The sequence below is a fragment of the Patella vulgata genome, chromosome 5 (assembly GCF_932274485.2).
Source record: "Patella vulgata chromosome 5, xgPatVulg1.2, whole genome shotgun sequence".
In the NCBI taxonomy this organism is placed as follows: domain Eukaryota; kingdom Metazoa; phylum Mollusca; class Gastropoda; family Patellidae; genus Patella; species Patella vulgata.
Genome location: NC_065883.2, coordinates 20307721 through 20334880, shown reverse-complemented (window position 1 = coordinate 20334880; position 27160 = coordinate 20307721). Strand labels below are relative to the sequence as shown.

The following is a 27160-nucleotide window of genomic DNA, read 5'->3' as shown; positions in this document are numbered from 1 at the left end:
TTCTAGTCCATTTAAATCTACGCCAATCTATGGTCTAGAGAGTTGAATATACATGTCTAAATAATAATTTATGTAACTTTTAAAGCCAACACAAAGACCTGCAATAGATTCCTTTCACTGCTAAAGACCCATACGCACAAGCGAATTATTTAAATAAAATTGAACCATATATTATGTTAGTCCCGAAATGATCTAATTTGTGTCGAGTGGACATTAAACAACATCTCTCTCAGAAAGATTATTCGCGGCCAGTAAGGGACAACCGAGACTACTGTTATCAACAAGTCCAAGCACCTGGTTATAGTTAAATAATGGTACATATTATAGAATGCGTAATTAGATTATGCCTAAATAATATTTTCCTTTTATCATTCTGTATCTCTCAGGAATTGGAGCTGAAAGCGGATGGGTGGAAATAGTCCTACCAAAGTTTTGTCCGTGTACTTATTATTGTATATGGGATGACATTACATTAAATAAATACCATTGCCTATGTTCAAGCAATACAACATTAGATGCGGATGGAATTCACTGCATAGGTATGCCCTATTAAATTGCATTAAATGAGAATGGATAAAAAGTTATTTCTGAAATGACATTTTTTGACCATCCTACTAATTACTATCGGCATCATTTAGTCAGACCCAACAAAAACTGATTTTCAAAGTGTTTAACTTAACGGGAAAAATACAATTATTAATCTAAAATTTAATAGGTCTTGGATATTTGAAAATAAGTTGAGTTTGGAGTTATTTTGAATGTTATTATATAAAATGCAGCACATTTATATTCTTAGTGAGAGTGTTTAGGTCCCTTGGCCAAACAAAGACAGAGTCTATCCAATTCAATTATGAATGAAGTAATAGTCATTTGAAATTTACATTGGGGTTTTTAATCGATTTCGTGCTGTCACCTGTATTTTGCATAGGATTTTCCAACGAAAAGTGGTGTTAAATGAAGCTTATTCAGTTGAAAAGTGAATGAATTGTCCGAAGTTACTATATTCAAGCTGTAGGTTATATCACGCCTTTAATGTCTACTCCTGCAGTATCAAATATTTGAGATGATTTTCTTTTGCTCTCTTACAATCTACCATTTCCAGTGCATGCTGGGTTTTTTCTAAGAATCATCTCTTCAAATGCTTTAAAGATAAACACATGTGATAGGCCTACTTGTCCTAATAATTGTTTTATTTAGGGCTATTTCCTATTTGTGTCATCGTAATTGTTTTATTCATGGCTATTTTGTGGTGTATGAAAGTTGAAGAACGGGGAAAATTTTCTGGAAACAAAATTACCAGGAATTTATTTTCCATATTTTAAAATGGAATTTCTGTAAATTACAGAAAAAAACAAATACGGGTTAGATTTTCCTGGTAGTATTTCTTTGCCGAACTTTTAACGTTTTTTCAAGGGTTTTTTGTTACAGAGTATATTTGAGTGTTAAAATACGGCAGGGTTGTGTTCTGGAAATATAATTACCAGCAATTTATTTTCCGTATTTGAAAATGAAATTTCTGTAAATTACAGGAAAAACAAATACGGTAAAGATTTTTCTGGTAATAATTGTTTCCGGAACTTTTAACGTTTTTTCAAGGATTTGTTGTTACAGTGTGTATTTGAGTGTGATTTATTTGTTTAAAAAAATACGCCATAATTTGTATTGAATATTTTAAACAATTATTGTAATTTCTAATCATTTATTTTCAGTGCAATACGTGAACAGTTCAAATTGAACGACAGTCGTTTACGCCTGCTTGCTCCAAACATTATATTACTTATGTGTTTAATTTCTATTTTAGCTACATCATCGATGCGTCAAAAATCGTTTGCCATATCGTCAGTGGCTGGTCTTCAAATAGGTCAATGGATAGCCATCTTCCTTCCAGTTGCCATTCTAATAACATTAGTAACATGTCTTCTATTTGTATGTAAGTATATTTAAAGGGTGCGTGACTCTATGCTTTGGAACCTTAAGCTAGACGAGAATGGGTCTAATGGTTCATATTAATATAACATGAATGAATGCATACAAATCAATTTATATTCTATTTTCAAAACAATTATTATAATTCGTAATCAATTATGTTCGGTGAAAGATGTAAACAGCCCACATTGAACGACGGTTGTTTATGCCTGCTTCTATTCTGCAGGTCTTTTATTATTATTTTTGTCGTATGTGAATCACCAATTACGGATGACTTCCTCATTGTCTTACAAATGACACCCGATTCGTGTACTGATTATAAAATATTTATCGTGTCTTAAATATTGGATATTAGGATCCCATATTTTCATGGCAAGATGTCAACATCAATATTGATGGAAATGGGCCAATATGAAATTCTAATTCGTGTATTTAATTTCGACTATTATGGAAAATACTGAGTCAAACGTTTAGCTCTTTTAACCATATTGCACACAGGTTATTTTTTATAATTCAAATAGTAAGTGCAGAGAACTGCACCACACATAATTTACACATAACAAATCTACGGACAAGACACAATACGCAGAAATCACAAACAAACGTAAATATCAAATGAGGTGAATGGATCCGACGGCTAGTCGTAAGCGTCCACCGGGGTTTGTCATCTTTAGGTGTGGAATATAAACCAAATAAAACAGGTTCATTCACTTCAGTGCAACAACATTGCCTTAGTGACAATCTGTTCTACAGAGATAATGCAAACGCCCCTTTGCAACTCTGTGCAAGATGACTGAGCTTTATGTTCACGCACAGAAAGGTCTACGTGTGACGTCATATCATACAGCGTCGACAGCACGTACATTGTTTACATCGGCGGTGGTACCGACGTAGTAACATAGATTGGTCCGGGCAGAATTCGTGCCTTTTACTCATTTTACGCTTTAGCGTATTATTTTATGTATCCATTTACAATAAATAGGAAATATTTTTTATTTAGATATACTTCCAACGCATCGCTTAATACTTTAAATAATAAATACATTTTATACGATTAAAGCCCAAGGTCGAATGCCTTGTTATTAATTGTCACAGAGGATCGTACCGTCACGACAAGCCTGCGACACATAAACACATATCATAGCTACTCTATTATCAAAAACCTCCACACTGTCTATATCTCACTTACCGACTCACCATTCCAGATTAAAGGACATAATGTATACTGCAAAACTCATCTCCAGCACTGAAAGTCGAGTTCTCGGTTATATCTAACACATTTTACCGAGAACTCTGCTTTCAGTGCAAAGTACATATATGTGGGACTAAATGCATTATGTAAGAATTGAATCTGCCCATTATAGACCTTTCTTTTGGCTTCAAATGTTATATGAATTATTAAGTCGATATTTATTCACATGACAAATCCACATCAACTGTGTATCCTGCTAGAACAGTACAAAACACTACATAAACATTAAGAATAACGCAACTGACATGATTTGAATCGAGTTGTGAGTTTGTGATGAGTTGTGTCTGCCGTTAATAAGATTTGTGTTTTCCAGACAATAACAAAAGAGATAATAGAGATTTGGATTCTGGAAATATATGAATGAGTATTGGATGACATGTTCCTTGAAATATGAAACTGTAATTAGATTTATATGTTTTTTTCCCATATTTATTTCCTTTGGGTTTGAATAGTAGCCTACATATTTCTTTTACGTAGATAAGAGGCGAAACCGAAAAACACAGAGTAATTTAATAAGTTTGGATCGAATTATGACCATTCGCCAGAATGGAAATGTATTTACAAGACACCGAAGAAGACAAACGACAGCAGGTAATATAAACCACACTACTGCTGTGATGCAATTTAACCCCAACTATGACGTAGTAATTGCCAAGTGTCCAGAACAGCAACTTAAAGAGCTTCCAAGACGTCACCTGAAATTAACAAGGTAAGACTCGAGAATGTGTTTCATAACGGAAGGTTAACACTTGGAAACCGTCCAGAAATATAGAATTCCATCGGAATCGAAACTTAACCAAAGTGATACTTGTCTAAGCCGGCTATTACTAGTCTGAACATTAGTGTTTTTAAACTTTAGAATAATTAGATCGACTCTATCATTAAAGACTCCATCCGCAGTATCAAAGGAGTTTACGGAAATCGAGGGGCTTTTAGGACACCTTAATTGTGTGTCAGATGTTAATCTTGTAGCATATGATTTGTTTTGGTTCATTACAATTGGCGCCCGAACAAATAACATACACGACGCTTTTACTGATTTTAAATTGTTCATTATATCTCAAATATTAGGATCTCATACTTTCACGGCAAGATAATAACATCAATATTGACTGAAATAGACCAATATTGAATTTTAATTCGTGTTTGTAATTTCGAATTTTATGGAAAATATGGAATAATGGTGTTTCGATCTCTGTTATTGCGAAACACTAATGAACATAATATTAGAGTTGTTGTTGGTATTTCAAACGGCCAAATCTTTATTTAGAATAAAATGTAAGTATATATCATAGACATGATATTGGAATACATTTAAAAAATCACACTTACTTGATTCTTCATCCCCAATTACAACCGATCTTATTTCTTAAACCAAGTCTGCTCCCACTTTCAGTCTGTTGGGCCATGGAGCTTTTGGAGAAGTGTATCGAGGAACATTAGCAACTGGGTGTCAATTTACCGAAATTCTGAAAGTGGCTGTGAAGGTAAGATATCGTTTAATGGAAAGACACGTGATCCTCATAATGAATGGTAGTTCAGACATTTGGTTGTTTCTTACATTTATTAGAAAAAAACACAAACGTCTAAACACCAAACAAGGTTATTTAAATAAACCTATCTCGAAATTCAAGAAAAATAAAATCATAATGTACACTGTAAGAAATAATTCTGTTAGAAAATGTTCTGGCAGCTGGTTTACCAGAATTTTTTTTCTGTTTCTTTTATTCTGTTTTTTAACAGGGAATATGCAGAGAAAAAATCTGGTAAACCATCTGCCAGAACTTTTTCTGTTGGTTTACAGAATTATTCCCTGTTAAATTAGGACTTCTGCCAGAAGATTTTCTGTTCTTTAACATAATTATGTTGGTTAAATATAAAACAAAATCATTGTAAATAATAATTTATTGTCTGTAAATGTAATTTTTCAGTCATGCATGTACAAAAATATTAAAAATGAACAGAAATTTAGAACAAGAAATCATGAATGGCTTCAAATTTTGTGATTTCTGAAGGCAAGGTTTACTACTTTCTGTCGTCTTTTTGTCTTCTTGCAAATTTTGTTACCTTCAATACAAACCTGAAATAAAATGATGAAGCGCATACAGGACATGAAATCGAAAGGTGTTAAATGTCATGGGCAAGTTGCAAAATAAGCACGGGTAGCTTTCTTGGCTAATGGTTAATAATCCAGCATCATATTCTCTGAACCATCGCGTTTCTTACACTTTAATATTGTTTACATGGTCGATTTCAAATTCACAATACAACATACATTTGCATGGCCACTATGTGTATTGATCATAGATTCTAAACATAAAAAAGGAGCAAACTGAACAGACAGTACAGAGGCTGTGTCTTTAAAATCAATAACATACTCAGTATCTACCTATGTTGTAAATTTGCCTTCACACTTACATATTATTAGGAAGACTTACCTTTACATCCTATTGTTGGTTTTCCCCTGTTCTTTATTCTTTATGGTCAGCACACTTTCAAACATTCACCGCCATAAGTTAAGTCTGCGACGCGCATGCGTTAACCAAATCCAACAGTATAACTTTGTGAATTAACAGAAAAATGCCCTTAATATACAAGTTATTCTGGAATATTGCAGGTCTTTTGATTAATGATAAGATTTATATAGTTAATAAACAGATTCTTTCAGGTTATATACTGAAAAGTGTGTAAAAATACAGACGTTTCTGTCCAAAAACAGAAATGCAACCAAAACAACTAATTTTATTGTAAAAATACGATTTTTTTTACCTCAAATCACAGATATTTCTGTGATACTACGGATAATTTCCTTCAAATAACAAAAATAGGAATATTAAAAATAGATATTTGTTTACAGAGTATCAGGTTCAAAGCTTACAAAGACTGGGAATTTAAGAATATAAATTCAAACGCTTAGAGCTAAAAGTGCGAAAAAATGTAGTGAGCACCGTAAGATCATCCCCAACATCACGACACTTAGTTTCACCCAATAAATCAAAACGATTAGACGTGGAAAATATGTGTGGATTACTGGTGTTTCGGCGTACTCTTTATAACAAAGCAGCAGTATTCTAAACATAACACATTTTTTTATGGGGGATGAATCACTGGTTTCATTCTCAAAGTATCCCCTTATCCATAAGAGTAATTACTCTTTTCGCTGATACTTTCAAATTGTGTTTTAGAGATGTATTTTTTTAAAATCTGTTGGATTTGTTTGGCTGTTATAATAGAAAGTGTGGAACAACTGTTACTGTTGCCTTTATTAGTTAGTTTTTAATGAAATCGGCTTTCAGAAAAAAAAGTAATTTCCTTTCGAATATTGCACTCGACAATAAAGATCATGTCAATATACACAGAACTTTATATTAAACTTCAAACATTAGCTATTAGATTTATTTTTGATTTTTATTATTTTATTCGGAACATTAAGTCGAATCCTATGTTGTTTTAACACATACATACACAATTCGCTTCAGTTCCCTTCGTCTTTTTTGGGATTACTTACGGAAAATGAACATTTCTGATTTCAACAATTGATATACGGGATCAAGTGTTATAGCCTATAAGTCTGAACGATAGAATATTGCTCTCTAGATCGATCTCTATTCTCTTTTAAATGAATTCTTTCAACTTGATTATGTTAATAATAAAATACACGGCGCTGTCAATTTTACGACCAAGTACATTATAGGCGACGTTTTGATGGAAGAATGTATATCTATTAATACATGAAAGAAGTCTGTGTGATCACCACGTGTTCAGTCTTATGTATTAAGGGCGTTGAGTAGTCTAAGATACGCACTAACTTTTCAACACCAATCTTATTAAGGCTTTGCTGACTTGTTCCAAGTGTAAAATGACCCAGAGGACACATAACAGTCTGACCGTTTGTGTACTAATGCCATGGAGGTAAAAGCCGAAAAAAAAACTATTTATAGCAATTGAGAAGGTTTCCCCGACCTATATCAGTTCTTGAATAAACTATGACGTCGTATACACCGTTCACGTCATCCGCTGTAAACAACCATGGCCGTGTCCAGCAGTTGTTTCACACTGGATCATTCATGTCTATCTAGGTATGACGGCAGAAGGAATTCCTTCTAAGACGCGATTATCCAGGTCTACCAACTATCGCGATTGGAACGTAGCGGAATATCATTTTTTGATGGCCGAAGACTGCTATTTTTGAATGTATAAAATGATTTTTAGAGCGGCCGAGTAGTGCACTGAAGTAAATATTTACTTTTTACGTCCGAATTGTTGTATTTTAAAACTTGTTGTGGACGTATTCAAAGAATTAACCCAAAGTCATAAAATCCCGTTTGAAGGTAAATAATGAGAACGTTTTTAAAATACTTTGAGTTGATATTGTCCATCGTTTTAGGTATCGAAATGTAGCTTATAACCTCTACTTCCCATCTACTGGTGTGATTATCGATATCTCTTTTTAGCATGTACTAATAGAATTTGACTTTTATTGTCATCGGCACCTTTATTATCATGCTTTTGGGCCAAGTTTGGAACATAGTTGGTAAAAAAAATTGGTTGGTGATTAATATGTAGTTTACCACCCAAAATAACAAAAAATGTCATATCTTATCAACAAAGATTAATTACAGTGCTAGCTTTAAAGTGTGCATTTTAGACTGTTCAACGCCCTTAACTAGGAAAATAATTCATACTAATTTATTTAATCCATAATTAATTTTTATTGAAAAATGTTTGCAATAATAAACTTCCTCTTACTGAAGTTATTTCAGATAAACCCCCGAACAATGTTCAAATTTAGTCAAATCCTTTGGGTGTTTTTTTTTCTTCCGACATGGACTGACACAATATTTGACCCCGAACAACTAATACCATCTTACCCCAAATGGCTACAACGAACAACTAATACTATCTTACCCCAAATGTCTACATTCACTCTTGATGAAATTATACAATGGATGGCCCCTAAAATAGAGGAGTCCGTACCCTTAAGTAGACTGAATCACCATAGCTAAAATATTGTAGCCTCATCTCTAATACAATTTATCTCTGGTTTCTGGGTTAGACCCCGTTGTTGGCCGAGAATATTCCCCGGAATTTACACTGGCATTACCCCAATAGCAAAGAGAAGCGTCTAGTGGATTAAATGGGACGAAAACCCGAGGCCCCGTGTACACGTTGACATACACGTAATAATTTCGCCATGTAGTGTACTATGAATAAATTTGCCATTTAGACTGCTCAGCGGCGCTACGGTCGGTCCACTCTTATGTCGATTTCCACTATCTGGATATCTTTAATGTGCGACCAATTCAAAACACAGGAATTTGATATCAAATCAAGTGAATGGATCTGGGGGCCAACCATAAGTGACCACTGCGCTGTATATAGTCCCGGGCCTGAAAAATATCAATTTATCACGTCTTATTCCACGCAAATATATACTTAGATTGATTATGTAACATTTGATTAAGAAAACAAAATATCAACGCTAGATAAGTACCCGGCTTGAATTAAATATTTAAAATAGGCCCATCAATTACATATCGCGAAATATAGAGATGGTGGTGGTTTTTTTTTGGTTTTTTTTGTGCATAGGGAGCATCATACCTGTGTAAGGACTGATATTCCTATAATAGATTCAGCTTTTGAAATATTGTAGTTTGAAAGCGATTCCTGTATCACTCAAATAACACTCGATGACTTTTAACAGCATTCATCGTAAGAATAAGAACAATTTCACTATATATGCATACTGCCCAGTAACTATTAGAGTTGTTGACCCTTATTGTGTGGAAAAATGTTTTAAGAGATAACACCAATCTCCGTTATGGGAATTACCTATAGACTACTTGTCAATTGATGTTTGGAAGCATTCAATTTGATTTTAACCTTTAGAGAATATATTAACGGAAATAATTAGGCTTTGTACTACCGTTATATTCGAAAGGCTAAACATGTTTAGATGGCTGTGTGCATGCTTACAACCATTTGATTGTTTTCAGACAAAAGTAAATGAAACAAACATATGTGTAGTCAGCAGAGGCTTCGTTTTTGTAAAAAATACATCAAACCCTTTGAACAACAAAGACACCACCCATGATGATCTGAGCAGATCGACCTATTGTTTTTAGAACCACTGTCATTGATTAATAAACATATGATAACATTTGATCAAAATGGTGAAATTTTCATAGAAAGTTCTTTAATCGATAGTTTATGAATAGAACAAATTTACAAAACATTGTCTAAAAGAATTTCATAATGGCATGTTTCAACATTAAAGGACATACAGATCGCTGCCGCATGTTTGTTCTAATATTATTCATATATTCCCTATCGGTTTTGTTAGCTTCGGTGAGTCAGTGAATAAGACGTTTGATTCGCTAACCTGGCTACCACCAAGACAGTTTATCGAGAAAGTTCATTTACCGCATAACACATGGCATGGCGCATGTCTGTCTTTATTAGCCTTGTTGGTGCAGAACCGTAGGTCGCGAAACCTCATTGATGTCATTTCCTATCGGTTCTGTTACTTGACGTAAACATATCCCCAAGCAACGCATAATAATTATACACTGCAATTATCCTTTAAACTCTTTAATACCGGAAAACATCAAATATATAAACAGAACATCACGTCCTCAGGCAGACTGACTGTCCTCGAAACGAGATAAAACCTAGAATCTTGAATGGATGTACAATTCGGTACCTAAAGAAGCTTATTATCTAAGGATTAGACTAAATTTACATAATTAATAAACGTATAGGTGAACCTAAGATATAAAGGACAATACCAATAGTATAACTAGTACGGATTAAACTTATCATTCAATTAAAACTATTAATGAGTTGACTGTCCACCATCAGTTACCTAGCATTTAGTCATATAAGAATAATGGCACAAAGTATAATTTAAAAGAAATCTATCAAAATTTAAATAACTTATTAAAACAACATTAAACATTAGACATTAAATGAATGAAGGGGTAAAAAAGGGCAAATGAATAAATGCACGAATTGTATCCGCATTACAATAACCTAAATGAATTTAATACCGCTAAATTGATTTAAATCATGTCAAAAAAATGACAAAACATTGAATTGAATTGATTCGATATTTTACAGATAAAGTGTTATCTGTAACAAACATTAAATGCATTATATGTTAACTATTACACGGAAGTCCGGTTATCTATTGATTTTAGTTGCTATTTTGGCTCGCAGTGTCGTCATTTAGTCATTAAATTAAATTGTTTATATGAACAATGTCGGTATCCACCAGTATTACATATGTATCCTGTTTTCCATTCTCATCCTGACATTCCACTATCACGTGTACCAATGCTGGATCCGCATCATGTTATAGCCAAAGATATGTGTGGTTTTATATACCATTCACTACAAGAAAGACAAAAACAAATAAAATTTACTATATTGTTTTTATACATCCACATTCATAATGTGGACGTACATTGCTGTCGCCCCTGTCTGTGTGTGTGTGTGTGTGGGTGCCTACGCATGGGAAGTTATTTGAGGACCTTCATCAGAAAACACAGCTTTTACCTGAGGACCAAAAACCCTTTTAGGACCAAAATCTTAAGTGATCATCTTGAAAGTCTACATATTTATTCATTTATAACAGTGGTTCCCAACCTTTTTGTGATAGAGTACCACTTGGAGGTCCCCTACAGTCGCCGCGTACCACCTGGTTCCAGAGAAACACAATTCGATCAAATATCGATTAGAAAATAAAGTAAAACAAGATTTATCAATCAAGAAATAAATAAAGAAGTATACAAAATAATAATAAGAATAAGTATACAAAATAATAAGTATAGTAACATGCACACTGAGAAAATAATGGGTATTATCATGTGTTAGGAAGTAAACATTTTTGTGAAGTAAAAAATAACTAAAAATCGTACATGACCCCGAAAGTGCTCGCGTACCACCTGGAAGGCCCATTTCTTGTATTTGTTTGTTTGTCGTCTAAAGGCCGCATTTCTTAACGTATCATCTTGAAACTTCGCATACGTATTCTTAGGAACATCCCTATCGTTTGGGGTGTATGCCAACCACCCAGGGGCGGAGCCAGGCCCTTTTTCTTTTTGTGTGTCTGTTTGTCGCCTACAGGCCACAATTCTTAATTGATCGTCTTGAAAAACTTTCATATGAATTCCTTATACCCTAAGGATGATCCCTATTATTTTTGGTGCACGCTCATTTCTTGTATTTATTTGTTTGTCATCTACAGACCGTATTTCTTAACGTATCACCTTGAACATTTGCATACTTATTCGTTCTAAGCGAAGGAGCATCCCTATTGTTTGTGCTGATTGCCGCCCCCCCCCCACCTCCCCCAGAAGCAGAACCACGCCCATTTCCTTTTTGTGTGTCTAGGTGTCACTTACAGCCCACAATTCTTAATAGATCGTCTTGAAAACTTTTTTATACTTATTCCTTTTACCCTAAGGCTGACCTCTATTATTTTTGGTGCATGCCCGCCCCCCCCCCCCCCGGGACGGAGCCACGCCCAATGTTGTTTGTATGTCTTGTGTTTAGCCTACAGGCCGCAATTCTTAACAGATCATTTTGAAACTTTGCATACCTAATCCTGATACCCTAAGGATAACCCCTATTGTTTTTTGGTGATTGACCAACCCCAGTTGTCTCTGTATGTTGCCTATAGGCCACGATTCTTAATGGATCGTCTTTGAACTTGACATATGTGTTCCTTATAGCCTAAGGACAACAACTGCATGTCTCGAACCCCAGGGGCAAAGCCACACCCAAGTTTTGTGTTTATCGTTTACAATCCGCAATTCTGAATGCAGACTGGATCAGCATATGTATTCCTTATAGCGTAAGGACGTCAACTATTGATTTTGGTGAATGCCTCGACCCCCAGGGACAGAGCCATGCGGATTTTTGCCTTTAGCGCCCGATGGCCACAATTCTGAATGGACGCCCAATTTTTGTGTTTTTTGTTTACAGGCTGGAATTGTAAATGGATCATCTTGGAACTTTGCTTATTTATTCCGTATACTGTAAGGATAGCAACTATTTATTTTGGTGCATGTCCCGACCCCTAGGGGTGTGGTACCACACCCACTTTTCTGTTAGTTTTTATCGGTAATTACTCTACAGGTTGTGTTCAAATTCAGCATATCAATCATTTCAATAACAGGGTAGTACCTATTTAAATTGTTCCATATCCAACCCCCAGGGGCAGAGCCACGCCCAGGTTTTGTATTTACCGTCTACAGGCTGCAATTTTGAATGGATTAACTTGGAACTTTGCATATTTATTCCTTTTACCATAAAGACAGCAACTATTTATTTTGGTGCAAGCCCCAATCCCCTGGGGCAGTGTCACACCCACTTTTTTGTTAATATTTTGTCTGTAAATTTGGCAAAATAAACCCAACGCCTAGAGTTCTTTGCCTCTTGTCATATTACAGCTATATTGTCTTCATTTTAAGTAGCATATCAATCAAAGCAGGAATGTGGACGTAGACGTATATTGCAGCGTTAGCGATGCTCCTGTTGTATATTACATTGATGTAATTGAAGATAATTAGGGTTTCACACTGCGTAGCTTGTGTGAAACACTATTGTTTTTGTTCAGATTAATTATTATTATTATTACTTAGATCTCAGCATCTACTTGTCTCATCGTTCCGACATGTTCGGTTTTACTGGGAAAGTGGGTGTGACATAGAGAATGAAGGTATTTGGAACGTTCTGCGACAATGGGAAATGTCCAAAATCACCGTTGTCGTTTTTAAAAATATTGCCTTAATTTTAACAATAGTGGTTGGATTTTAACTTTCGATACATTTTGGCATAACCAGAGACAGTGCACACAGCTACGCTACTTTAAATGTTTGATTTTCGGCAAATCTTTGTAGATATGAGGCGCCAAAATTAGAGAATTTAAATTTTTACAAACAAATATTTCTATTTATTAACATATTTATGGCATTTTACACAGGATTAAAGGGTCATCTGACTTAAGCGAAAATGTGGAAAGAAAATTGTCTCAGTAATTTAATTCAGCCGCCATTGACTAATTCAGTTTTTCGGCCCTAGATTTATTATTTATTGCTCGATTTGTATAAAACAAAAAGTCTTATGCTTTGTAGTCCTATGTGTCATTTTTGTTGTTACCGATAAAGTTTTCTGTCGGCAACTGAAGTGACAGAATTTTGCCAAAAACTACCATTTTGACAGTTCGATACCTCTTTTCGAAAACAAATTAGTATTCGTTTAACATTATGATATTTGATTCCAATGGACATACAGATTGGATCAACACGGTCATCTAGATGTCCAAAAATTGCTTCTAGCATCTTCCCTTGACGAGAAATTTCCCAGTAGAAAGTTAGCTAACTTAACGGGTAAATTAGTAACAAATTTTGTCAGGATCAGTTTACTTTCTTGACATTTGTAACACATGTATAAATGGAATTGATATTGCTGGATTTGGTTGATTCTCGTCTATTTTATAATACGTGTGCATTGCTTATGTGGAATTCTGTTACGGTTTCATTGGTACCATATGTGACATAAGGTTAAGGGTAACGTGGAACTTGTCGCATCATTACGACTTCTTCGGATTTACTGGGAAAGAGTGTGCGACTTAGAGGATAAAGGCTATTTTAAACGTTCAGCGACAATGCGAAATGTCCGAAAGCACAGAAGTTGTCATTTTTAAAAATATTGCCGTAATTTAACAATAATCGTCAGATTTCAATCTGATTATAATACAGACCTATATTTCGTTTCGTATTTTTGTACATTCGATGGCCTACACTACATGACGATCTGACAAGTTGTACTCGAAGGTCGTGTCAGTGGTCGTACGAGCGGCTTTTGAACCTATGACGCCAGACATATCAATCTGCATGGCACGACCAGAAGTCGCCGTAACAGACTGTTTCATTGGCTTATCATTGCCTTCAACCAAAACGCTAGTATAGTAAAGACAAGTTAAACGAAAATTTGAACTATAAAAAACGAAACGAAATAGGACCTGTGTTTTAATCAGATTGGTCAGATTTTAACTGTCGGTACATTTTGGCATAGCCGGAGACATGGCACATAGCTACGCTACTTTTGATCTTTTATTTTCGGCAAATCCTCGGAGATATTAGGCGCCAAATTTAAAAAATTAAAATTTTTACAAAGAAACTTTTTTATTTTTAAATATTTTTGGTGGTATTTTGCACAGGGTTAAAGGGTCGTCTCACTTGAGCAAAAATGTGAATAATTTTTGTTTCAGTAACTTACGTTAGCCGCAATTAGCTAATTCAGTTTTTCGACCCTATATTAAAATATATATTATTAGATTTGTATAAAACAAAGTGGTCCCAAATGTCATTTTTTTTGTTACCGATAAGTTTCCTGTCGGCACCGGAAGTGGCGTAATTTTACCAAAAACTACAATTTTGATAGTTGGATATCACTTTTTGAAAGGAAATATTATTTTTTAAAAATCTGATATGACTATAAGGGTGTGCCCTGTAAAGGCGCCTAGAATCTCGCGCTCAGTTTTTTTTAACTTCGATTTCATTTTCGGGCCATTCGAATATAGGTGAAAAAGGGTGTAAAATTAAGCTATTTACAACCCATCCAGCGTCTTCATATTTTAAAATATTTCTTCGCATCTTTTATAAACTTGTAGCCATACGTAAATTAGTTTGCAAATTGAGCGGTTTCTTTTGCCTATAAAAGTTTCAGTTATTGACAGTCATATTTATTATTTGTTTATAATTAATGATTTTTGATTCCAATCAGCAAATAGAATGAACACATGCGATCATATAGATATCACAAAGTTCCGAGAAATTGACGATTTTCTACAAGTCACTTTTCAAGGTTTTCGGTCCATAAAAGTGTCAATTATTATTCGATATTTATAAGATGTTCACCATGTGATGCCTAATGTCATGTATGATTTCATAAAACTAACTTAACATTTTCAATATCACCGGAAGTAATGTCATTTTGGCAAAAACTGTATTTTTAGCCCCCAAAACAAATATTTTTTGAAATGAATAAATTTTCATTATTCGTATAAAATTATGATAAATGATTCCAGTGGACAAATAGAATGAATCAATATGTTTCTAACATCTTCCCTTGCCGAGAAAATAACCAGATTTTTCGCATTTCAATTTCATTTTATGGGTTCTAGGTTAAACACGATTTGCCTGGTTTAAATAAAAGAAAAGCTCATATGTTTCTACGGATAAAGTTTTCTGTCGGCACCGGAAGTGGCGTAATTTTGGCTACAACTTCAATCTTGACCGGTCAGGAGGTCGTTTCAAAAACAAATATTAATGTTTACAAATCTAATAAATCAAGAGGAATGCTCTTATTAAAGGCGCAAAGTACGTCTTGCGCAGTTTATTTTTAATTTCGGATTTGTATTTGCGCCATTTTCAATTAAAAGTGAAGATATTTCTTCGCTACTTTCAAAAACTTGTAGCTTTAATGCATACGATGAAAATATATGTCAAAATGGGTTTGTAATATGAGCCGTTGCCGAGAACTAGGCAATTTTTCATGAGTCTTTTCCACGTTATTTTGCTTGTAAAAGTTTCAATTATTAATGGGTTTACATTTTGTATCTACCATTTGATGCCTAATGCAAATTATGACTAGGTCAAACCAATGTAACAGTTTTCGCTGGCACTCGAAATGGCGTTATTTGGGCAAAAACTGTATTTTTAGCCTTCAAAACAAATATTTTATTTAATTGAGTCGTATTTGTTATTTGTATATAATCAAGATATTTGATTCCAATCAACAACTAGATGTAACCCATACGGTCATATAGATATCACAAAATGGTTTCTAACTTGTTCAGTTGAGGAGAAATAGACGATTTTCTAAAATTTTCGTAAGCAAATATTAAGTTTTACAAATCTGATAGATCAAGATGAATGCAGCTACTAAACAGTAAAAGCGCAAAATACATTGCGCTCAGTATTTTTAATTTCGGTTTTGTATTTGCATCATTTCGATTTCAGGGTGAAAAAGGGTGTAAAAATAACCCATTTACAATGCATTCAGGCTTTTCATATTTTGAAATATTTTTTCGTAACTTTCATAAACTTGTAGACTTAACCCACACGAGGCCAGTGTATATTAAAAAAGTTGGTAATATTATCAGTTGTCGAGAAATAGGTAATTTGCATGAGTCACGTTTCATGTTGTTTTGCATGTAAAAGCGTATTATTTTTGGATTTACATAAAAGTGATGCATTATGTCACTTTGGACTAGACCAAACGGGTTCACTGTCACCGGAAATGGCATCATTTTGGCAAAAACTGTATTTTTAGCCTTCAAAACAAAGATTTTATTCAACCGAGTCGTATTTGTTATTTGTTTATATCTAAGACATTTGATTCAAATCAACAAATATAATGAAACCATGCGGTCATATAGATGTCACAAAATTGTTTATAACTTGTTCAGTTGCGGGTAAATAGACGATTTTCTAAAAGTCACTTTTCATGGTTTCTAGTTCATAAAAGTGTCAATTTTTATTCGATTTTCATTATATTTTCATCATGTGATGCCTAATGTCATTTATGATTTCATAAAACTGATTTAACATTTTCACTATCACCGGAAGAACTGTCATTTTGGCAAAAAGTGTATATTTTAGCCTCCAAAATAAATATGTGTTTGAAGTGAGCGATATTCATTATTCTTATAAAATTAGATATTTGATTTCAATGGGCAAAAAGAGTGAATCAATACGATCAATTAGATACTAATAACCAATTTAGTCAGGATCACTTTTTAAGGATTTTCGCTTTTTAAAAAGGCGTTATAAATGTGAATTTCTGTTTAATTTTTAATCGATTTTCAGTCATGCAAAGAGGACAATCGAATCGGTTATTCGGTTATTTCTGTAACCCAATTTAAATATTTAGTTGATAGCGGGAGTGATGTCACCGTGTCGAGTATTTGTTTGATGTGATTTTCTTTTATAACATGTGCAGCAAATGTATACATGAAAATGACTTATTGGCTAAATCTGCGTCCAGATTATAACACGAGTCCAATGCCCATGTGGAAATATGTTCAGCGTTTCCATTGGTACGGGAAATGACATCAGTTCAAGGGTAACGTGGCATCAGTGAAACCCGTGATCACAGTTCTAGTTGTATCTGAAATTGTGTAGCACTATTGGATCTTCACACTGTATTCTCTTCGGTGACTAAAACTATAACTACATTTTAGGTTCTTTTTTTTATATTTTGTTTGAATAAACTGTAAGCGTTAGTCACAAATCTTCCTCGTTCTCAAATAAGTATATGGCTGATATGACAAGTGGTGTGAGTTCTCCCGAATGATATTCCCCGACTCTCTTTTATAGTACCCAGTGCCCACCCCCGATTGGTTTACATCATAGACTGATCACCAGGGGCGTGCTGGCCCCGAAGGGGCCCGGGAGGAGGGGCTCCGAAGAGGCCCGTCGGTCGCTGAAGGGCGCGACGCTGGGGGGGGGGGGTCTCCCCACAGAAAACTTTTGAAATTTGACAACGGGAAACGCGTTTTGCAAGCACTTCTGGGAGAAATCTAGGTATCATATTTTCCAAATTTATGCTGCTATTTTGACTATAAGACATACTACTGTACTACACAAGACACTCATGACAGGTCTGCTTAATATAATGCTAATGAAAATTAGAGCTCTCAGGGGGCCCGTTTATACGGGTGGACTTATTGTAATGGGGGCCTGGGAGGACACCGTCCTCCTAAACTCCCTGCCAGCACGCCCCTGCTGACCACAGTCCTAGATTCCAAATATGGAATAGACATACCCCATACCTTGAACCCTGGTAGGGACTTCTTACTAAATGTGGTCAACAGACACTTTCCATTCCTGACCATGAAGATGGTATTTGATAAATGTGCCAATTAACCTTTAGTTCAATTCATGTATCATAACATCACAGATTTCGGTTATTTCTCGTGCTATTTTGCTTGTCTGTGAATTTATAAACAATAATTAGTTTAGGCCATAATATTATCACGATTGTGTATTGTTGTTACTTTAAAAGTTATTGCAATCACTGATGCTGTTATCGATTTTATCAAAATATTCCTTTTTACAATTTTAATTCAATGAACAATAATTTATTGTACCCCGTTGTATTTCATGTTCTTCTGTAGACACTGCCGGCATTATGTACAGATCAGACAGAATTAGATTTTCTAATGGAAGCTGTGATTCTAAGGTTGGTGATTATTTAAGTGGAATATGTATAAATGTTATACCCGATTTCCTTGTTTGCATTAATTAAAGATGTATTATCTAACAGCTAAATAAGACAATTGAAGGGCTTTATTTTGGCTTCTAGATCATCGAATGGTGAAGATTTAAACGGACTAAACACGGTTTTCCACTTAATAATTTAATTTCGACAGCGGCTGCCAGACAGGATACGCCCACATTTTGCAAGAGATGGATAGGGAACAAGCTAAAAACAAACGTGATTTTTTGTACAATCCAGAAAATTTTGGTCTGAATGGCGCAAATATCAAAAGGGACTGAGATCTTTGGGATATAAAGATATATTTTAATATATCAGAATCGGATAAAAATTGTGACCTCAAGAGGGTCCACACCCTTTGTATTGCATACTTTTACACAATTTCGATTTTCCTGAAATTCGAATTCAACCTTCATTATGGTGGAATGGTGAATATTTAAACGGTTTTTAAAATCGGGAAAAAAAATCGAACAATCAGGATCCATAATACAGGAAGTTACGTTCGGATATACGCGATTATCAAAAGGAACCAATATCTTAGTGTGTAATGGTGATATATTCACATGTTGTTTTTTTTAAAATCGGATAAACATTGTGACCTCTAAAGCTAAAAACATGATTTTTCATACAATCAGGGGCCATAATTCGGGAAGTTACTTCCCGATATGCCTGAATATCGAAAAGTACCAAAATCTTCGGGTTATAAACACGCATTTCAGGTTTCATCAAAATCAGAAGAAAATTGTGACCTCTAGAGGGTCCACAACATTGATATACCATATTTTTACGCTATTTGAGTACGAGGAGCGGCCATTTTGTTTGTCAGTTTTGGTTCGATTTTTACGAAATTCGAACTTAACCATCCTTAGGGTGTAACGGTGATATATTCAAACGTTTTTATTTTTAAATCAGATAAAAATTATGACCGCTAGAGAGTCCACAAGCAAAAAACGTGGTTTTTTCCTACAATCGAGGGCCATAATTCAGGAAGTTACGGTCCAATATGCACGAATATCGACAGGAACCGAGATCTTTGGGTTATAAACTTACATTTCAAGTTTCATCAAAATCAGAAGAAAATTGTGACCCCTAGAGGGTCCACAACCTTGATATACCATATTTTTACGCTATTTCAGAACGAGGGGCGGTCATTTTGTATGTCAGTTTTGGTCCGATTGTCACGAAATTCGAACTCAACCACCCTTAGGGTGTAACGGTGATATACTAAAACGTTTTTTTCTAATTCGGATAAAAATTATGACCTCTATAGTGTCCACGAGCTAAAAACGCGATTTTTCGTACAATCAGGGGCCATAATTTAGAAAGTTACGGTCTGATATGCGCGAATATCGACAAGAACCGAGATATTTGGGTTTTAAACTTACATTTCAAGTATCATCAAAATCAGAAGAAAATTGCCACTTCTAGAGGGTCCACAACCTTGATATACCATAGTTTAACGCTATTTGAGAACGAGCGGCGGCCATTTTGTCTGTCAGTTTTGGTCCGATTTTCACGAAATTCGAACACAGCCATCTTTAAGGTGTAACGGTGATATATTAAAACGTTTTTTTAAATCGGATAAATATTATGACCTCTATAGGGTCCACAAGCTAAAAACGCGATTTTTCGTACAATCATACATGAAAATGTGGGCGTATAAAAATGTCGAAGCGAAGATAAGTCTCGAGTAACAAGTACCATTGTTACAATAATAAACAATCTATGCCACATCTTGTCAAAATTTCAAACAGTGATAACTTAGCTCTTATTTCGTTACCTGGCAGCTCCCAGTTAAATTGTTTAAGCAGCATTTTGTAACTGGAGGGGATTAAAAAATTACACAATTATATGGAATACATGTTACTTAATGTTACCCTTGTTCCATTACGGGATTTTAACTATCACCGGAAGTGATTATAAAAAAAATACCGTGTCTGGCATGGCCTCGATTTTTTTTATTAATTATATAGATTATTCACATAAAGTATAATATTTATGGTATATTGGTCTATTTCTCGATAATTTGATTTAATCTTTACACGGTGGGATATTGTTAAGAACGTTTTAAGCAAATATGGGGTTATTTTATATATTTATCATGTTTGTAGAACAATCACCTTCATATTTGGTGTGAAGCGATCAATAACCTTAATCTGCATAACATCTATTGAAATGCCCAACGGCATTAAACTTCTTATGAAGATATTATGGGATTATAATTGTGTTTATGGTACATTGATCAGAAGGTTTTTTTTCGTTTCATTTTTTTCCAGTAAGTTTAATCACCCAAATATCGTAAAGCTGATCGGCGTGTGCTTTGAGAGTCATCCTAGGTATATAATATTGGAGGTACTGGAAGGCGGAGACTTAAAACTATTTCTACGAGAGTCAAGACCAACAGCGGTAAACATTTTGGTTATTTTATGCCTCACTGGATGAAACAGGAAAGGGTGTGGGGGGTATTAAGATGAGCTGAAATGGTTTCGGGAACGACCAAAATACTTTTACGTAATCTCGGAAACCCTATCATCATATACTTCTTGACATGTACATTGTAAAATGTGGAAATTATGTGTCCAATTTCTTGGACTAAGACGAGAGGGGAGGAATTCTCGGAAAACTATGAATAAATCTGTTAACAGTCAGACATTTGACTCCCTTATCCTGTTTACTAGTTCAAATTTAAACTCCATGCCAACTACTTAATCTTATTTACAAACATACTTACTTTCAAAAAGAACTTCACATCTCATATGTCGGCAAGGTTTTGATCCAGATGTATTAAACAGGCTTAAAACGCAAAATTTGGCTGTAATTAAGTATCAGAAATGCCATAGTGGTCCTTGTGCAAATGTGTTTACAACCTTAAAGTGCGTAATGAAAGATTTAGATAAGTAGCTGTCCTTTATTGCTATAATAGTTCCAAAATAGATAACTATAAATTACTTTATTTTTAGCAAAGTCATGAGAGCTTGATGTTTCGACAGTACTCTCAATTGTCAATGACTATTGCTACGATAATAATGAAAGCCTCGGTTATACATTTTTATGTTAAATTATTGAATGGCGACCGTGTTTCAATCCATTAAAAAGCTTTAGCTCGTACATAATGTATCTTAATACATTTAGTATCTATTACAAATGTATGATATCCTTTTGCGCTAAATGAAACTAAATAGATATGCTTTCATAGCTTTCTCTTGAGAGAGAGAGAGAGAGAGCGAGATAGAGAGAGGAGCGAGAGAGAGAAAGAGAGAGCGATAGCAAGCGATAGCAAGCGATAGAGAGATAGCCTTTAACGCCCACTCGACACAAACTAGGTCATTTCGGGACTGACATATGGTTCAATGTTATTTATAATTCCGGACCCGGAGAAAACCCACGAGGTTGGACAGGCATCCCTACTGCTTGTCACGTACAACCGCGGAGTGGAAACCACGCCAGTTGACTCAATGACAGACCTTAAACAGCGCACACACGCTAACCATTCGGCCATCCAACCCCTCAAAGTATTGTGCAATTAAATATAACATTTATCGTTGAAAGCAAAAACAGGTTTCAAATCCTGTTAAACTAAATATAATTTATATCCTGTAATTTAGGATATTACATGTAATGACTTTATTGTGTTTTACTTGTCGGGAGGGTGGGGGCTAAATTTATATTAACTATGTATTTTTGAACTTGCTAAAGTACTGTACGTCGTTTACATTTGCCCAGGGGGCGTAGAAAAGTAGAACGTGAAATGCCATTTGATTCATTCCTAATGCATGCGTCGACAGCCCTCCACCCCCAGCATCCACACCCGCGAAAAAGCAGCCGTTCTGGACACGTGTTAGATAGTATAATGCAGTGTAATAGTCGGAATCTTAAAGATGAAATATATATATATATATATATATATATATATATATTATTTGAATTAGATTAACCCACGTCGCTTGTCTTTCAGCTTAACTACTGTAACAACTCAATTACATTTAAAAATGTTTAGGCCCTTACAACACCATAGCTACTCGTATAATTAGAGATTGAGCCATCGTCGTCGTTGTTCGTAGGGTTTATAACGTCGCAGACAAATTGTCTTATTTTAATATATTCAGCGCATAATAAGGTATCTTTCATGTGAGCGTTTATAAACCTGAGTAAACCCACGAAGTTGAGAAGGCACCGATATCTCAAAGACGCGTGCGATCACACAAGGGATCGAAACCAAGACACAACCTCCCCAGAAACTGGAAAACGCTTGAATCCGATGAGATTTCTTACCAAAAAGGGTATGTGTGGCTATGTGCCCGCCCTTCCAAAAATATGCCCTCTCGTCTGAAAAGGTATCCTCGAATTTCGAAAGAGTTACCACATATACTTAAAGGCTCAATACCACTCTTGTTGTAACTGAATAATATGTCCCAATCTTTATTCTGGTCAACAAATTGTACTATTTTAGAATATTTCAATTAATTGATGATACAAATTTCATCTTAACACACCTTTTTTAAAAATTTTAAAAAATTCAACATAATGGTTTGAAACGTCTAACGTAAACTTTTTCAAATGCAACTTCGATTTAAAAATATCTTTGAACCCTCTGGACAAGTAAAATAGGATGTAATGGATAATTTACACAACAGGTAGGACACTTAAACATCTAGTACTTAGAATAAGGCTATTTTTTATTTTCTGGAGCTGTCAAGCCAGCAAGAGTGTTATTGTCCCTTTAAGGAAATGCCCACTTCAATGCCATAATATTCACATTGTACCAGAGATACTAAAACTAATTGGGTCAATGTACGTACATACATCATCGACCAATCTCCGAGTTTGTTGATTCTCAGCCTCGGTGTGACAGTAAAAAGGTTAACGCTGCTGGTATTAATTTTTCTCTGATTACGGCACCGATTTTAAAAGACTTTGCTGGACCCCCATTGTGGTTAAGAATTAGTGGAATGATGAAAGAGAACTAGTTTGATTCACTATTTCTGCTCCTCAATTAACTCCTCGGCTTCAGACCAATATAAATTTCAGTCTTGCTGGTCCAATTTACCCCCTGAAAACAGATAAGTGTTTATCATTAGAGCAACTTGCCCTGGACCAAACAATGTCGGAGTTAGGCACAAATGGCTGGACAAAACGACGCGGGCTAATATTTTGAGATATCTTTTAAAATTTTATTTTGGGATCCAACATCCAGTCCAACATCCAGTCCATTTCCACCAGCCCGGATTAAGCGGGGTGCTGACCAGGATTCTGCCAGAGGCCCCAATGTTAAAGGGGAACCAAATTATAGTTCTACTGTGTCAAATAAATCTATCAACCATCCTGATATACAAATTGCATGTGTTTGTGTGACGGATAATGCCCAGAATATGCCCGTTTTCACTGTTGAAACATTTGCCCCATGCAAGTTCAATACGGCCTTGATTTTCACAGTCGAATTAATATTTCCATAATATTCAGAATCAATTAAACTGTCTTAGTTTTTTTGTATTGAAACTTATTTGAGGGATCATGATTAAGTCCTGAAGATCAAAACATGAACATAGTTAGCAATGGTATGCCATAGCTCAGATATACGCTCCAGGACCAAACATTTCCAGGCGCTGTCCACCTCCCGCTAAAGTGTCCTAAGTTGAGACTGCCTACCCTCTTTCAGGAGCCCCAGCAAGTCTGTGCCCCTCACCCCGAAGATTGTGGAGGCGTGTTTTTCATTAGTGGCTAAATTTCCGAAAATCTTTGATTTGATTCATGATAAAAAAAAATAAATAATAATAACCAGCTACAATGATGTATTTTTTATATTTTGATTTTAGAAAATATAATCAGTTTGCCTTTGTGTCAGGAATCCACCTTTAAGGATTAATACTGTTTTTAATCTTGATAAAGCTTAATTTATACTTAGGATCCATTGTATATATTACAGTCAAGATGTCCTGATTTAACGATAAGAGATTTACTAGGATTATGTCTAGATATAGCACGAGCCTGCCACCACTTAGAAGATAAACATTTTATACACAGGTAAGTAACTGTTTGAAATAGTTATAAGTCGAGTTGATGACGAAAATGGAAACTATTATTCTTTGCATATAACTCATTTGTGCTTAAATTTGTCCCAGATACACCAAATTTTAGAATTGGAATTGGAATTGGATTTGACGCAACTAGGTTGAGTACGCACGGTTTATAGAGAGGTATAATTATCGGACAACAATAACTATTTCGCTCTACCCCTGTTAAACCCAACTTCCTTAAAAAGTATCCCTTTTCTCGGTGGTTTATTTATTTCTTATCTATTTACCAGACAAACGGCTATTGGGGGAGACGGGGAGAAGATGGAGAGAGAGCGGCTAACTAGGTTATTTCGGTACTAACATATGGTTCGATTATATTTTAATAATTCGCTTGTGCGTAGAAGTATTTAGAAGTGGAAAGGAAGCCGGAAGACCCGGAGAATACCAAGTTGTTAGACAGGCAACCAAACTACTTGTCTCGTATAAGCTGGGATCGAAATCACGCCACCTGACTGAATGACAGGCCTTATGGTCTAAAGTGTGTGCATTAGACTATTGCCCCACCCCATCCCCTTTTTTGTAAAGGTACCATTATTATCATATTTACTTAACTGAAGAAACAATAAACACACCCCATGTTGTGTGTTAAAGAATTCCGTTAATGATCTAACATTTCCGGTAATTCTTGTATCGAACAGTTTAATCGGTGAAATTGTGTTGAACATTTTGATGACAAGAGGTCCTGGTTTGAATAATATTTTTTTATATCAATCGTGGTCTAGTAAATATTTTTATTTTTGGATTTTACAGAGATATTGCTGCTAGAAATTGTTTACTGACCACAAAGGGGCCATTAAGAAAAGCTAAAATTGCTGATTTTGGAATGGCTAGAGATATATACAGGTACGTGAAATGAAATCCGCCCCCTCCTCAACTCTGCACCGACATCTCTCAAAAACATAACAAATTAATTAGCAATGATTTAGCCGAAAATGGAATATGTTTTATTATGTTATACATATATGTATAGCATACTTTCATTTTCTATGATAAAAACCTGAAACAGTTCACTATAACAATAATATGACATCCAAATAAACAAATTAAAATATTAAATTTCTTAATATCAAACATCTTGATTTAAAAGTATGTCTTGATTTACAGATCTGACTATTATAAAAAGGCGGGAAAGGCTTTACTACCGGTAAAATGGATGCCACCAGAAGCATTTTTAGATGGCATTTTTACAGCAAAAACAGACATATGGTAAGCAATTGAGCACTGTTTCATATTCTTCGAAAGTTAATATCTTCTAAACAATGTCATAAACAAAAGTTCACATAGCTAACATTTTTTATTAATCGTTTGCATGCTTACCGAGAAAAACTTTATAACCTGTATTTGATTCTCAAATCCGAAGCCATTAAATGTTTATTTCAATCGAGTGGCTTTGTTTCAGGTCCTATGGAATTTTATTGTGGGAAATATTTTCACTAGGTCACATGCCTTACCCAGGTTGTTCAAATGAAGAAGTCATGCAGTCAGTTACAATGGGTGGTCGACTAACACCACCAGAAGGTTGTCCAGCAGCTGTGTAAGTTCGTGTGTTTTTCCACTTCTTTCTGAAAAATACATGGAAGTACGGGATAAATGACCCAATTAACCTAAAATATTTACCTGTGCTGACTCATTGAATATGTACTTCCTGGGCTAGTGAGTTATAGAAAGACACGACTTATCCTAAATGAACCCATATATTAATCAAATACTAATCTCCATCATTCATAGAACACAATTTTTATGGGAAACAATCACTGGTTTATTCTAAAAGCACGACGTTTCGACAAGTATCCTCTTATCGTTATCAAGCACAATGACATTTCATAAACTTCAGATGAATATATAAGAGTGGACGTGGTGAAACCTTATAAGATAAAATAACAATAACAATAAAGATAAAGGATTAAACAAATTAGACATAAGATAAGTAGGGTAGTTAATTAGACAATCAACAACAAATGGAAAACATTTAGCTAATTATGAAGACCATCAAAGGGAGCCGTTGGATGCTGTTATGTTGTTTCAATGAGGTAATAGGGATGAAACCATTTACTAAGATATGGATAACACTTATAATAAATTAATGTAGGCATTGCATAGTCCATTAACAGAAGGCTAAATAAACAAGATAGGTGATAATATGTATGGTAGATGAGCAAGTGGTTATGACAATGAAAAAATTAAGAGTGTGAAAGCTCAAAAGAAATGACAAATGAAGTTAATAGCCTAATAAGTTAAACAGTCCAGAAAAAAGCCATAGGTTGGAAACATATTGTAATAAATGGGGTGATAAAGGGGGGGGGGGGGACCATTTAACTTACTATTACATACATACTAATAGTATGTGAACGCTCAAAAAAGAAATGACAAATGAAGTTAATAGCCTAATAAATTAAACAGTCCAGAAAAAGGCCATAGGTTGGAAACATATTGTAATAAAGGGGGGGGGGACCATTTAACTTACTAATACATACATACTAATAGTAAGAAAGCAAGTACACACTGCCAATTCTCTCAGACTAACTAAACAGTTAAAGTTTGTGATTAATGGGTTGTAACTTAAGTTGAATTGTTCATTTTGATGACCTGATCGTATGCCCTTGAAATATGCAGCCCC

At 34.8% G+C, this 27160-nt stretch overlaps 1 protein-coding gene across 1 annotated transcript; it reads left to right on the top strand.

The window, feature by feature from the left end:
- The first annotated feature begins 411 nt into the window (after positions 1 to 411).
- LOC126822004 (leukocyte tyrosine kinase receptor) lies at positions 412 to 25753 on the top strand. The gene is made up of 9 exons (XM_050550721.1): positions 412 to 539; positions 1802 to 1930; positions 3656 to 3887; positions 4575 to 4665; positions 18369 to 18433; positions 20746 to 20875; positions 24393 to 24490; positions 25294 to 25386; positions 25648 to 25753. The coding sequence occupies exons 2-9, from the start codon at positions 1813 to 1815 to the stop codon at positions 25751 to 25753; spliced, it is 933 nt and encodes a 310-aa protein (XP_050406678.1). The 5' UTR covers positions 412 to 539; positions 1802 to 1812.
- The last annotated feature ends 1407 nt before the right edge of the window (positions 25754 to 27160 follow it).